This window comes from Cydia pomonella, chromosome 21 (assembly GCF_033807575.1).
Source record: "Cydia pomonella isolate Wapato2018A chromosome 21, ilCydPomo1, whole genome shotgun sequence".
In the NCBI taxonomy this organism is placed as follows: Eukaryota; Metazoa; Arthropoda; class Insecta; order Lepidoptera; family Tortricidae; genus Cydia; species Cydia pomonella.
In genome coordinates this window covers 3968857-3982203 of record NC_084723.1, presented here as the reverse complement: position 1 = coordinate 3982203, position 13347 = coordinate 3968857, and the positions used below count along the sequence as shown (strand labels likewise).

The 13347-nt window shown below is 34.7% G+C and overlaps 1 protein-coding gene across 1 annotated transcript; it reads right to left on the bottom strand.

Annotated features, from left to right (window-relative positions):
* Positions 1-583: 583 nt before the first annotated feature.
* On the bottom strand, positions 584-12457 carry LOC133529725 (uncharacterized). Its single transcript, XM_061867525.1, has 3 exons — positions 11727-12457; positions 2272-2561; positions 584-1144 (listed from the first exon to the last, which is right to left on the bottom strand). Exons 1-3 carry the CDS (start codon positions 12105-12107, stop codon positions 1090-1092), a joined length of 726 nt encoding a protein of 241 aa, XP_061723509.1. The 5' UTR covers positions 12108-12457; the 3' UTR covers positions 584-1089.
* Between the last annotated feature and the right edge of the window lie 890 nt (positions 12458-13347).

Here is a 13347-nt window from a genome sequence, read left to right as displayed (position 1 = left end):
CCCATACATGAAAAGTACGCAATTATAGTTTGGTATATGAAATCTTAATTCAACCATTACAGTCGACAAGTAGAAAAACACCTTTACGATTCTTGGCGTTCAAAGGGTTAAATATTACTCTATTAAAAAACATAGTAATAATATGAACACATTCGAGTAACCAACAGTTTAATTGATAACATTCGATTACAATTAAGTTATAAATAAATTATTTGACTTGAACACAACAAAATATGAGTAAAACAAAATAAATAACATTATATTAGTATTATTTACATTGTAATAGACGGTTATTATGTAAAAAGATAGTGTGAGATCAAAACTAGAATACATAGTAATAATAAAATATAATTATGTAACTCATACTTATGTTAATTTAATACTTTTTATATTTACGTATATAATAATATACTTAATAAATGCAATATTCTATTTACATATGTACATGTAATCCATATTGTTATATTATCAAACTATACTGTATAAATAATATATACGTAAATAAAACCATATTTAGAAACTAATATTTACATACAATATATACTACGTAAACAAATGTAAACTCTCACATATTATATGTATGTACACAATACACGTAAATAGACTAAATATCGCGTATAAAATAAATACTTCCATATATACATAAATATAAGTAATAAAAATATATATAAAAATTAAAGCAAATTCCAAAGACTCTCTTTAAATACATTCATGCTTATCTCATACATTACTGTTGGATAACTAACTATTGTGCGTATACAATAAATAGAGTATTTGAGGTACTGTTGACCGCTTGAAGATATCTTCGCTATGTTCATTCCATTGTATATTTCATTTCATTGTACCTATTGTATGCCATAATCGCGCAGAGACGAATGTAACCTCACTCACACAAAACGTAACATTACAAACACTGACCGAAATCTTTAGAGTTACATTCGAAACTGTAGGATTCCATTTTCAAATCGCTCCGATTCGCACTTGTTTTTCGAATTTTGATATCGAAGCTGTCGTGTACTTATTAGTTGTATATATTAGACGTTTGTTCCTTATTGCACGCTTAAATAACTTTTTGGTGGGTTTGATTGGCTACTGGGACGGGGCGTAGGCGTTGTATGCTAAGTCGTTGGATTTCTCGAGCGACCTGCAATAAAAAAAAACATTGTTAACGTATTGGAAGTAAGGAGATAACATTGTATACCTAAAGGGATGCGTATAAGTCGAGACAAGTAAATATGATAATGGCTCAATATATTTTTTTTTTCAATATGTCATACTAAAAGTTCACAATTAAAAAAAACTGTAGTAAACAGTCATTATTATTATTAATAGGTATTATCGCTTTTTAGCGATAAGACCGCCTGTTGTCTGCCTCTAAATTTAATCAATTGTTTATTTTTCTTGTATATTTTTACTGAGGTGTGCCAATAAAGAGTATTCTATCTATCTATCTATCCAACATACCGCCCGATTCTAAGAATGAGATACAATAACAATAAGTTCTGGTTTAGATATCGTTTGTATTTCGTATGACAGAAGCAGCTCGATTCGGGCAACAAATGTCACTTTGACGTTAGACTTATCGTAGATAGATCTTATTGGGATCACAGCGGAATAGAAAGAAACGTCAATTTTGACATGTCGTTTAGTTATCGATCTATCCAAGATCTTAAACGTGTCTGAATCATTCGAATCGGGCCGATATTCTTTATTATTCCCCTTTTAACTCTTTTTGACACGCGTGGGCAAATATTATTACGATCGGTACCCCTAGTGTAAATTTATTCGATGGCGTAAAGTCACAGATTATATAATGCTGCGATTTTAGTTTTGAGAGTCCTAATTTGAAAGACTTATGGCCCAAATCGAACTTTAAGATACGTCAAACATTTGCTACAGCTACGAAATGTATTAATGTCAGTGTTAAAAGTGACGTTTCTTCAAACAAAAACGATTTTCTTTTACTTTTCTGGTTCGAATTCATATCTATTTATATTATACAGGGTAACCTTAGCCATTGGACAAACCCTGAAATCCCACGTAGGGTTACCTCTCAGGAATGCTCTGACGTTAATATTTTTTTAATTAGAACAAAAGATAAAAAAATATTTTTTTCGAACAAAAGTTATTTGCAATAATCGACAACAAAAAGAAACACACTGTAATTAATGAATTTTTGGGAGGGGGGGGGGAGAGGCAAGAAGTTCAATGCCGTATACTAATTATTTCATATGACTGGCGGCGACTCGGAGTTAGAGCCTCAATACCGACCTGCTCCATCCAGATCCTCCATGGCCAGCAGATACGACGACCTCATGAGCCTCATGACCGCCTCCTGAAGGGGACAGGAGCTTCTTCAGCCCAATGATACCGGCCAGCACAAGCGCCAGCTTCGACACGATGAGGGCCTTGCCCGCGAGCAGCGCTAGGGCACCGAAGGCCAAAGGCACCATCATGCCCCCGATGAGTAGGGGGATGGCCAAGAGGGGGGCAAGCTTCTTCCTCCTGCTGCGGCCTTCTTCGAATGCGCGCTGAAGGTCATTGCCGGCCGGGAATTTGATCTGGAATTGAAAATATCTGGTTACTAATGGTTTACAATTTAAATAGTGGTACAATTTTGAAATGTTATTCAAAAATCCTATATTTTTCTAGCAAGTAAATAATGTGTTAGACTTTTTTTAATAGTATATTTTTTGTATTTCAGTGGCAAATAAGGATAAGCCGGTAAACACAGGATGGTAGGGGGTTCTATGTCCTAATATGTTGTGACGCCTGACATTTCCGAAGAGTTACATGGGAATTGTTGACCCCTTAGAACCTTATACCCTCCTATTTAATAAATAATAAATAAATATTATAGGATATTATTACACAAATCGACGTAGTCCCACAGTGAGCTCTTAGACAACGATATATATTATATATAAATATTTAAATACAAAGAAAACACCCATGACTCAGGAACAAATATCCGTGCTCGTCACACGAATGCTCTTACCAGGATTTGAACCCGGGACCATCGGCTTCATAGGCAGGGTCACTACCCACTAGGCCAGACAGGTCGTCAAATCAGTATGTAATGTCATTAACGGGTCTAACGCGATTACATTTCATTATTTTAGTTTTTATCCGACATTTAAGCCAAGTTGCACTAGCTGTGGTCTTCCGTGACCAACTAATTGGCTTAATTAAGCTTGATTTTAAAGTAGAATTATTATGATAAAGTTTTTTTTATAACTAAAAAAACTTGAAGGACCAGTAATAAACAAATATAAAATAAATTAAACTAAATTGAGCCTATAACATGTCATGATACATTTACTTCCTTCCCTAGAGCAACTACGGAAGAAGAAAACAAGTACCAAGTATGTAATTCAGTATCGATGTTCATCAAAACCAGCACGATACCTAACATGCTACATCGAAAATGAGATCCGGATGTTACGATCAACCAATTCCGGATTTTTTCACACGTAATGATAATAAATGAAAGGTATTGTGTAAAGACATTGGGCTCATTAAGTAATAAACGCAATATTTACGTATTTCCGTGGTTATCGATAGTCATGAGCGCGAACACTTGAATATATTGACTGCGATCTTTTTGCCAGTAGTTGGAGGCAAATTTGTGAGTAATGCAAAAACCATTGTGAGGCAATGGATGACCGTCCGTCGTCAGTTAGTTATTAAGGTTCTCCTGTGTTTTGTAATTCTATTTTTCATGTATAACACAATTTAATGATCAATACCCTTCTATTTGTGTACGGACATATAACTTAAAATAATATTGACCTACCTAGTCCCAGATTATGAACCACAATTTTAACGTGTAACTAAGTATAATACCAATTAATATTCTTTTTTGGTTTTATTTAAGTTTTTTCCCTTCTTCATGACCTCGCGCTGTCCCGAAATTTTTGTCACAGCTTATGGCAGCTTGGGGTCCGCTTAGCAACTAATCCCTGAACAATTATCAAGCTTTTACGAAAGCGACTGTCATCTAACCTTCCAACCCAGAGGGTAAACTAGGCCTTATTGGGATTAGTCCGGTTACCTTACGATGTTTTCCTTCACCGAAAAGCGATTGGTAAATTTCGTACATAAGTTCTAAATAACTCATTGATACGAGCCGGGGTTTGAACCCGTGACCTCCGGATTGAAATTCACACGCTCTTACCACTAGGCCACCAGCGCATCAATCTAAGTTTTTTCTCCCATTTATGAATGTGTTTTTCTTCATAGCTCCGTTGGTAAAATAATTAATCACACTTAAACAAAGATATTCAAGTGAATTTTGGACCCAAGGTAGTTGGGAGTTTTTTTTTTTTATAATTTTGGACTTTACTTGAGTTATTTTTCAGTATTTGGATCTCATCTATGCCGCTGATAAAATGACAGATACATGCCTGTAAATGTAATGGATCTTATGTAACAAAAACTGGTTCTTTTGTAGATAAAACAAGCAAACATCTTATTAACAAGCATGAAATTGAGGTAAAACCTGAAACCTGGCAAAAAAAAATTTTTTTTAATAAACCCACTGAACTTAAAATAATAATTAACAAATAAGTACCGACTTTACGAAACTGTTTAAACTGTCGTCATTTTTTTCAGATTTTGGCATAAACAGTAATTACAAAAGAAAAAAAAAATTACAAAAAAAAGTTGAAAAATGTTACATTTCATGATCTTTAGCAAACATTGCACTTTACCAAAATATGGTTTCCGAGAAGGTTATACGAGCTACTTAAAAAAAAAAAAAAACAACAAATCACGACAGGTTAAAGGTCATGGATTTGGCACTTGTGGTGCACTTATGGAATAGAGTAGAGTTTAAAGAGGTCCTCATCTGACGACAATAAGACCCATTGTAGTCTTTCAAATAAATAAAAAACCCAAAAAGATTACGACTTTTTCACAGCTACAAGGGACTGTGTGAAGCGATCCTATAAGGGTTCCGTTTTTTCGTTTTGATACAAAACCCTAAAAATACCAAAAAGATCACGAATTTTTTTTTACTGACAATAAATTCAAGTCAGTTAAAAAGGACTGCGATGAATAAAAACTCTATGAGACTAAGTAGAAACAGTAAAGATAACCGCTCATTAATGCACACGCATTAGCTAATTAGAAAGAAACTGTTTCCAATGCCCAAGTGGGTCGGTGCAAGAAAACTGTTTAATAGAGTGTGGCATTAAAAAAAGTGAAGATGCATTAATTGGTGAAGATGCATCGTGAAAGCGGTCACGGTGCGTCGCCGCGCGGCATGCCTGTTTTTCTGGAGAGATAAATAATTCGATCTGTGATTGATGTCGGTTATTTATAAATAATTGAATTGGAAAATAGATAGTAGTTATTATTTTTGCACCTAACGTTATTGGAACGAACTACTATTACCGAGGTTTGAAGGACATATAAATAAATAAATATTATAGGACATTTTTACACAGATTGACTTACAAGGAAAGGTACCCAATTGTCCGGTTCCGATTTGATTTATATTTATATATGTTATATCCTTGGTACAATGCCTCAAGGGCCTATTTTAGATATAAGCTAGTTATAGTAATCATCTGTATATATCCATTATGTATATTGTTATTGTCAATAAATAATGTTATAGAGTAGTCTAAAATAACAGACACGTATTTTTTTTAGCTGCCCAAACTTAACCTATTGGGAGAAATTGGCCTCCAAAGTACTAAAAAATTACAAAATCTTCTAACTCCTATAGAAAGTGATGCTCAAGCAACTTGCTAGTTAATGGCTGGTTTGAGTATATGTTTGAAAGCAGGAAAAAATAATGAGCACGTGTTTTGTTATATCGGCTAAAACTCATTTTTTCCTAAAGTTCAAGTTTTTTATTCATAACAGCAAATATATTTTTAAAAGTAAATTTTACCTGACAATTTTGAGTATTCCATCATCCCACAACTCACACATTAAGAATAGAAGCTCAAAATTTGTCACAATTTACGGAACAATGGACAAATTAAAAAAAAAACGGCCAAGTGCGAGTCGGACGCGTTTCAAGGGTTCCACATCGCACAATTTTTAACAATGTTTTTGTGTACGTGAAACGTCTTGAAAAACCCGAATCGGAAAGTGTTCTGGCGCGATGACTTTGAAACTATAATAGCTGTATGTATAGTTTTTTATCGATGTTTAGGAAAGAAGTAAATACTTAAAGCATGGTTGCAATAAAGAATGATTATGAAAAAAATTTAGTGTACCGCTGACAGTAAAATAACTCTTATGCGCGGTATTTACTTAGCGTTCTCATCAGTCCATGGACATATTTAGAAAAAGTGATGTCTATACATAGATAGATTCTACTTAATTAATACGAAAATAAAATATGTGGGATTATTAATTAATTGTAAAAAATTTGAGTTTCTTGACAGATATTTAAGATTGCTCTTGTTTGAGGCCACCGTGTGTGAAAATTAATGTACAGTCAGAAATACTATTCACATTTGCATACGAATTTCTCTGCAGCTGACTGTACAAAACGAATGCAAAATAGCTTGGATAGCAAGATCAAATATGGCGGTGGTCACGTGGGGCAGGCACAGATGGCATGTGATTTATACTCGTATGTAGCGTCTACTACTACTGGGAATAGGCCACAATAGTACAAGTGCTCAAATGCTTATAAATCCATTAGGCTGGCCGTATGATTGTTTGCCACCGGCATGGTATAAAAAAGCTCGGAGCGTTCGATAGGTGCCCGCTTCCCGCAACTTAATAGCGAAAGCCGAAGAGAGGCCTAAGAAACCTAAATGCGCACCTCTCCCAGCCCTACGTGGTGCTCGGCGTTCGGCCTTTGCAATTATGATAATTGAACTCTTTTCTGTGTTTGAGTACTAATCTCCCGTAGCTCGGCCTTCGGCCTTGCGTGTAGGAGTCCCTCTCCCTGACGCTTTGGGCTTTCGGCCTTCGCATTTAAGTACTAGTGGAATTTTCAGGAAGCATGCACATGTGGGGCTCTACGTGGTGCTCGGCCTTCGGTCATCGAATTATATCGTATCGTGCTAAATAAGTCACTAAGTTCTTTATCTGAGCATTAACCTCCCGCAGCTTTTTTGCCTTAGCCACGGGTGGGCATGCCTATATTCGGGACGGGTATTTTGGAGTTTTGGCCCTACGCGGATCTTGGCCTTCGGCCTTTGCAATAGCTGTCTACACCATGTTTTACGTTAAACATTGCAGCTGTATCACTAAAACAGCCAAACTGCATTTTTGCTCTTAATAATTCGGGCTTACGCTTGTCTGTAGATTTCTTATAGGTTTTTCTGTCATCTTTAGATAAAGAATTGTTTTTAGACTCAACTGAATTGTTTGAATTGTTTTGTTGATTGATTGAATTGTTTGTTGATTTTCAGAAATATTTCGGAAGGGGGGGGGGGAAATAAATTTTTGCCTTTTTTCTTGAATAACTTCTAAATTGCTTATTCTAAAATTCGATTTTTGATTTTTTGTTGCATCCCTCAACTCGAAATATTTGTTATTAAACAAACTTATTAGTAATATTTTTTTTTATTTTTGACCAAGTCCCACAGTAAGCTCAATAACAGTGATGTTGTAGGTAGATAGACAACGGTAAGTACAATATATATAATATTTATTATTTGGAGACTGTCGTGTCCCGCTACTGGGCAAAAGCCTCCCCCCGATCTATCCACTGATCTCTGTCCAGAGCTATGTCTGGCCACTCCTTCAAGAAGGAGTCCTTGTCATCCCGCCATCGCCGGTAATGTCTACTAGTCCTTGATTCGAGATTTTGGGCTCCCACTCTGAAGTGACTTTGCTCCACTACTCATTCGGCATTCGGCAGACGTGACCAGCCCAGTCCCATTTGAACTTGGCCGCCTTCCGAGCCACATCGATGATTGGTGTCTTGGAGCGCAGCGTGGTGTTCTGGACTCGCTCCACCAATTTTACACCTAATACTGGAATAATGGAGTATAGCTCCATAGCTCGTTGCCAAACCCCAAGTTTGGACTGAGCTTTAGTCAAAGACCAAGTCGGTGCACGTAGGTTAGAACTGGGAGTATGCAGATGTCCATGAGCTTCCGTTTGAGTGACATCGGAAGATTACTTTTCATCGGGTATTTCATGGAGCACTAGCTCCTCCAGGCGTTTATCGTCTTGGCTATAGCCAAGGTCTGTAGACCTTGATTGTTGGGCACTGTGGCGGCTCCAATGGCTGGCGGTGACTGTATAAGGATTTAGAGCATCAGTATGTGAGACAGCACGTGATATGTCACGTACAGTATAGTACGTGGTATAGTATGAAGCGCATACCTTGCTTTCGCTATCTAACTGATATTTGCATCTATGTCATTCGCTGTCACGCACAGAACTATGTCACGCCTGGACGTTCAGACCAATTGCAGATGCCGATACCTACTCGTAAATAGATTTCGAGAAAGAAAATAAATGCAGTATGCAGATATAATGTTGGTCATTTTTAGGGTTCCGTAGCCAAATGGCAAAAAACGGAACCCTTATAGATTCGTCATGTCCGTCTGTCTGTCCGATTCTGTCACAGCCACTTTTTTCCGAAACTATAAAAGCTATACTGTTCAAACTTGGTAAGTAGATGTATTCTATGAACCGCATTATGATGTTCACACAAAAATAGAAAAAAAACAATAAATTTTGGGGGTTCCCCATACTTAGAACTGAAACTCAAAAAATCTTTTTTCATCAAACTCATACGTGTGGGGTATCTATGGATAGGTCTTTAAAAATGATATTGAGGTTTCTAATATCATTTTTTTCTAAACTGAAAAGTTTGCGCGAGAGACACTTCCAAAGTGGTAAAAAGTGTGTCCCCCCCCCCGTAACTTCTAAAATAACAGAATGAAAAATCTAAAAAAAATATATGATATACATTACCATGCAAACTTCCACCGAAAATTGGTTCGAACGAGATCTAGTAAGTAGTTTTTTTTTTAATACGTCATAAAAATTTAAAAAAAAAAATTTTTTTCATCAAACCCATACGTGTGGGGTATCTATGGATAGGTCTTCAAAAATGATATTTAGGTTTCTAATATCATTTTTTTCTAAACTGAATAGTTTGCGCGAGAGACACTTCCAAAGTGAAAAAATGTGTGTCCCCCCCCTGTAACTTCTAAAATAACAGAATGAAAAATCTAAAAAAAATATATGATATACATTGCTATGCAAACTTCCACCGAAAATTGGTTCGAACGAGATCTAGTAAGTAGTTTTTTTTTAATACGTCATAAAAATTTAAAAAAAAATTTTTTTTCATCAAACCCATACGTGTGGGGTATCTATGGATAGGTCTTCAAAAATGATATTTAGGTTTCTAATATCATTTTTTTCTAAACTGAATAGTTTGCGCGAGAGACACTTCCAAAGTGAAAAAATGTGTGTCCCCCCCCCTGTAACTTCTTAAATAACAGAATGAAAAATCTAAAAAAAATATATGATATACATTACCATGCAAACTTCCACCGAAAATTGGTTTGAACGAGATCTAGTGAATAGTTTTTTTTTAATACGTCAATACATTAAAAAAAAATTGTTTTCATCAAACCCATACGTGTGGGGTATCTATGGATAGGTCTTCAAAAATGATATTTAGGTTCCTAACATCATTTTTTTCTAAACTGAATAGTTTGCGCGAGAGACAGTTCCAAAGTGGTAAAATGTGTGTCCAAAGTGGTAAAATGTTGAACAAGATCTAGCAAGTAGATTTTTTTTAATACGTCTTAAATGGTACGGAACCCTTCATGCGCGAGTCAGACTCGCACTTGGCCGCTTTTTATTTATATTTTGCAAAGTTGATTTTACTTGCAGTTAAAATTTATTAAATTATTTTGACCACACCTCATTAAATTGGTGTCAGTTGTTGCAGCGGTAACAGCTTAATGCGCTTTTTTTTGTCAGAAATACAAGTCCTGTCTGGTAAATTATCCTGTTATGTCCTGGTATGTCCGTTATTTTTGCTCGTTTTTCTGTAAAGTATAATTTTTTATAACTTTTCTTTAAAGATTGATGAATATACAAATTGAAAAAAATAATCTCCGAATACGCCAATATTTTACTAATCTAATGCTCTGCATAACAAAATCACGAAAATTTTTGATACCCATGTCGATTTAACGGTCTATAATATTTTTAAAGGTTAACGAAATTACGTTTTTACTACGTTTTACTACTGTTACGAACATTGTGTCACGGGTCATTAAAATCTTTATACCATCAATCATTTTGTTTAATAGCCGACGTGATATGAATACCAATATTATCTATTGTGTCTAACAAAATGTATAAATTAATTCTACAGTACATTGACTCCCAGTAAACTAAATAATGCACTAAGCAACCAGACTGTAGGTAGACATACTGATGTGCTGTCAGAAACTTTCTACAATTGCGAAATTTCTACATAGAACATTTTCGGAAACTTTCATATTTGTGTATGGGGATTAAAATTTTACGTTTCCAAAATGAAAGTTTTATTTATTTTCCATGAAATTTTTCTAAAGTTTGTGATATATTTTTCAACCTTTTAGAAACTTTGCGCATCTTGTACATCTGTAGGTAGACACTAATGACACTGAGTCTTTATAAAGTTTCTAAATCATTTTTATCTTTTTATCCATATGAGCAGATTTTGGCATAATTTTCTTCGTCATTTAAGATTTCAGACACTGTTTAAATTTAAGTTTGGAGCTTAACTGTGCTTAGTTAGTAATTTACTAATCACTACTCATTCCTACTTATATCAACACCATCCTGACTATGATTGCAGACAGAATTGTCTGTCCGTACATTATGCACTGTTGTGGACAAGTTTTTTTGGACATAACTAACATTTTATGAGCTTGAAATAAACGTTAGTTAAATTAATTAATTTTTATATACATGCATAGGTAAGTGTTTGTCATTAAGTGTATAACTTATATATCTACCTATTGAAAAAAATACTGTATCTTTGAGTCATGATACTGGTTAAATTGTTTCTCTAGTGATAGAAGTAATCCACGCTTAATTCTATTATGTAATATTATTTAAGTCTCAAGTGCAATTAAAGTGCCATTGACATTGTTATATGAATGAGTGTCAGTGTGTTTTGATACAGTTTTAAAATAAAAATAGTGATCATAATTAAAGCTGTGTGAATGTTTGTATTATAAGCATTGTTTGGATCATAACGCTTTCGATTAAATATAAAGGTGTAAAGTGCAAGCAAGTAAAGTGAAAAGGTGAGATCTTCAGGGTCGGGACAGAATGATTACATTTTTTTTTGATTAAAAAAGATAATGAGACCATTTAAACGAAATTAAAATTATTAAATATATATAAATTGATCATGGACAAAATACTGAATCCAGATAAAATATTAAAACTTATAAATTTATCAATAAATTAAGCTGAGGAATAAAATTCGTGTCAATAACTTTTTATAAAAAAAAAAACACTAAAGCAAATATTGTTTTCAAATGGGAACAGAAAGTAGGTCATGTGAAGCGGGTGAAAATAAGATTCCATTAATCTTAACACGAGAATAAAACTAATAGAATAACTTAATAAACACTAGAAACACAATAAATAAAAAGAAATTGTCAGAAACTAATACTCAGAAGAATATTTAAGTCAATTGACAGTTGACATTAATAAATATGTATGCAAGTTCACCACCGTATCAGAAATTCAGATTGTGACAAACTGAACAAATTTACCTGGACTGTATGAGACTGCATGAATCCAACGATTTTGTCCAGGATAAGATGGTCCAAGGAGCTCTCATCGAGACCTCTCGGAAGCGCCTCCTCAACTTCCTCGACCTTAGCATCCTTATCCTTCGTTATCGTCACACCGCTCATCAGGGATACTTCGTCACTCTTCGATATCCTGTTTAGTGCCTTCGCCAGTTTCACTTTCAAGCATGTCCCGATGTCTCCACCGCTGCAATCTTTGTACGTTTCATACGCAACTTTAAGGTCACCCAAAATGGTATCATCTGAACTTCTGCCCTCTTCCAATGTGTTTTGATTGGTGCTCGCCGTCCGTGCGCTGACTGCGACAGCCAGGGTCAATACAAGGAGGTAGTGTGGTACCATTTTGGTGTTCTGTCCGATGGCGGTATGGACTATGTTAAAAACTAGAGCAGTTGTAGCACTTATATGCGCTTCGAGTCACGGTACAGTGGACGAAGCTAAGAGGGATGCATCAATGTACGATGCAGTTGGTTGCAGTTTTAGTGTTTAGAACTGAAATGCAGTAAGTTTGTAGGCAATGTATATCGGTTTGGTTCGTTGGAGTTTTGAGCAGGGGAGTTACAAATGAAAGAAATAACGTTAGATAATAATACTTTGCTGTTGATCCGTTTACTACTGATGATATATAACTAAGCCGGATGTTAAATATTGTACAAAATTAAGAACTTCCTTAGAGGTATGGCGATTTTTTTTAAAATATTAGCACGTGGATAGTTAAAGTGTGAAATATTTAAATTCATTTCATTTGGGTCAAATGTCCATATGGATAGGAAGATGAGGAATTAGACTCACATATGAAAATTCCAAAAAGAATTTACCATTAAAATAGGTAAAAAATATTCATAATGACTTAACAAAGTAAAAATCCTAATTACTTGCAGCGGGATTATGAATTATGATCATCCTTCTTTTAGAAACTTAGTTTATAAAATAAAAAAAACCACCAGTGAAAAATTTCGTATGAAACTAGAAGATTTTTTACTCAGTCAGAAATATGTATTTAGTATTAAAGTGGTACTTTTTGGAAGCTGAAATAACTTTCTTTGCTCCAAAAATATTAAAAAAAAAACAAATGTTTTGCAGTGATACACATTATAGACAAGACAAATCTGGCGGATACGACCATTTCAATAACCAAGCGGAGTTTACCGGAATCAATCATCTGGCCTCTCTGCTCACATTCCTAACAATCTATTTGAGCTTCATTACAACCAACCTTAAGTCGATAATCCCTTGAATCGATGGCCAGAAATTGGCTTGAAATTATAGTGTAGGTTACAGATATAAATATCGCTTGTTTAGAATGGTTATCATTTGATTGATTAGTTGAAATGGTATAGTTATTGGTATACTGTTTGCAATGGTTGACCTGGTTATACTGAATTTATTGTCCTAGATTTTTCTTTAGGAATGAAAGATCATGATCACAATGATACAAGGATTAAATCGTACAGGTTACTTTATTTTAACATTTTTTAGATATTTCTGTGAAAGTCAAGTTTGCTGGTTAAAAACTACATAGCATAGTTTATGATTAGGCAAAAAGTAAAATATATTTAGTGACAACAATTTTGCATACAAA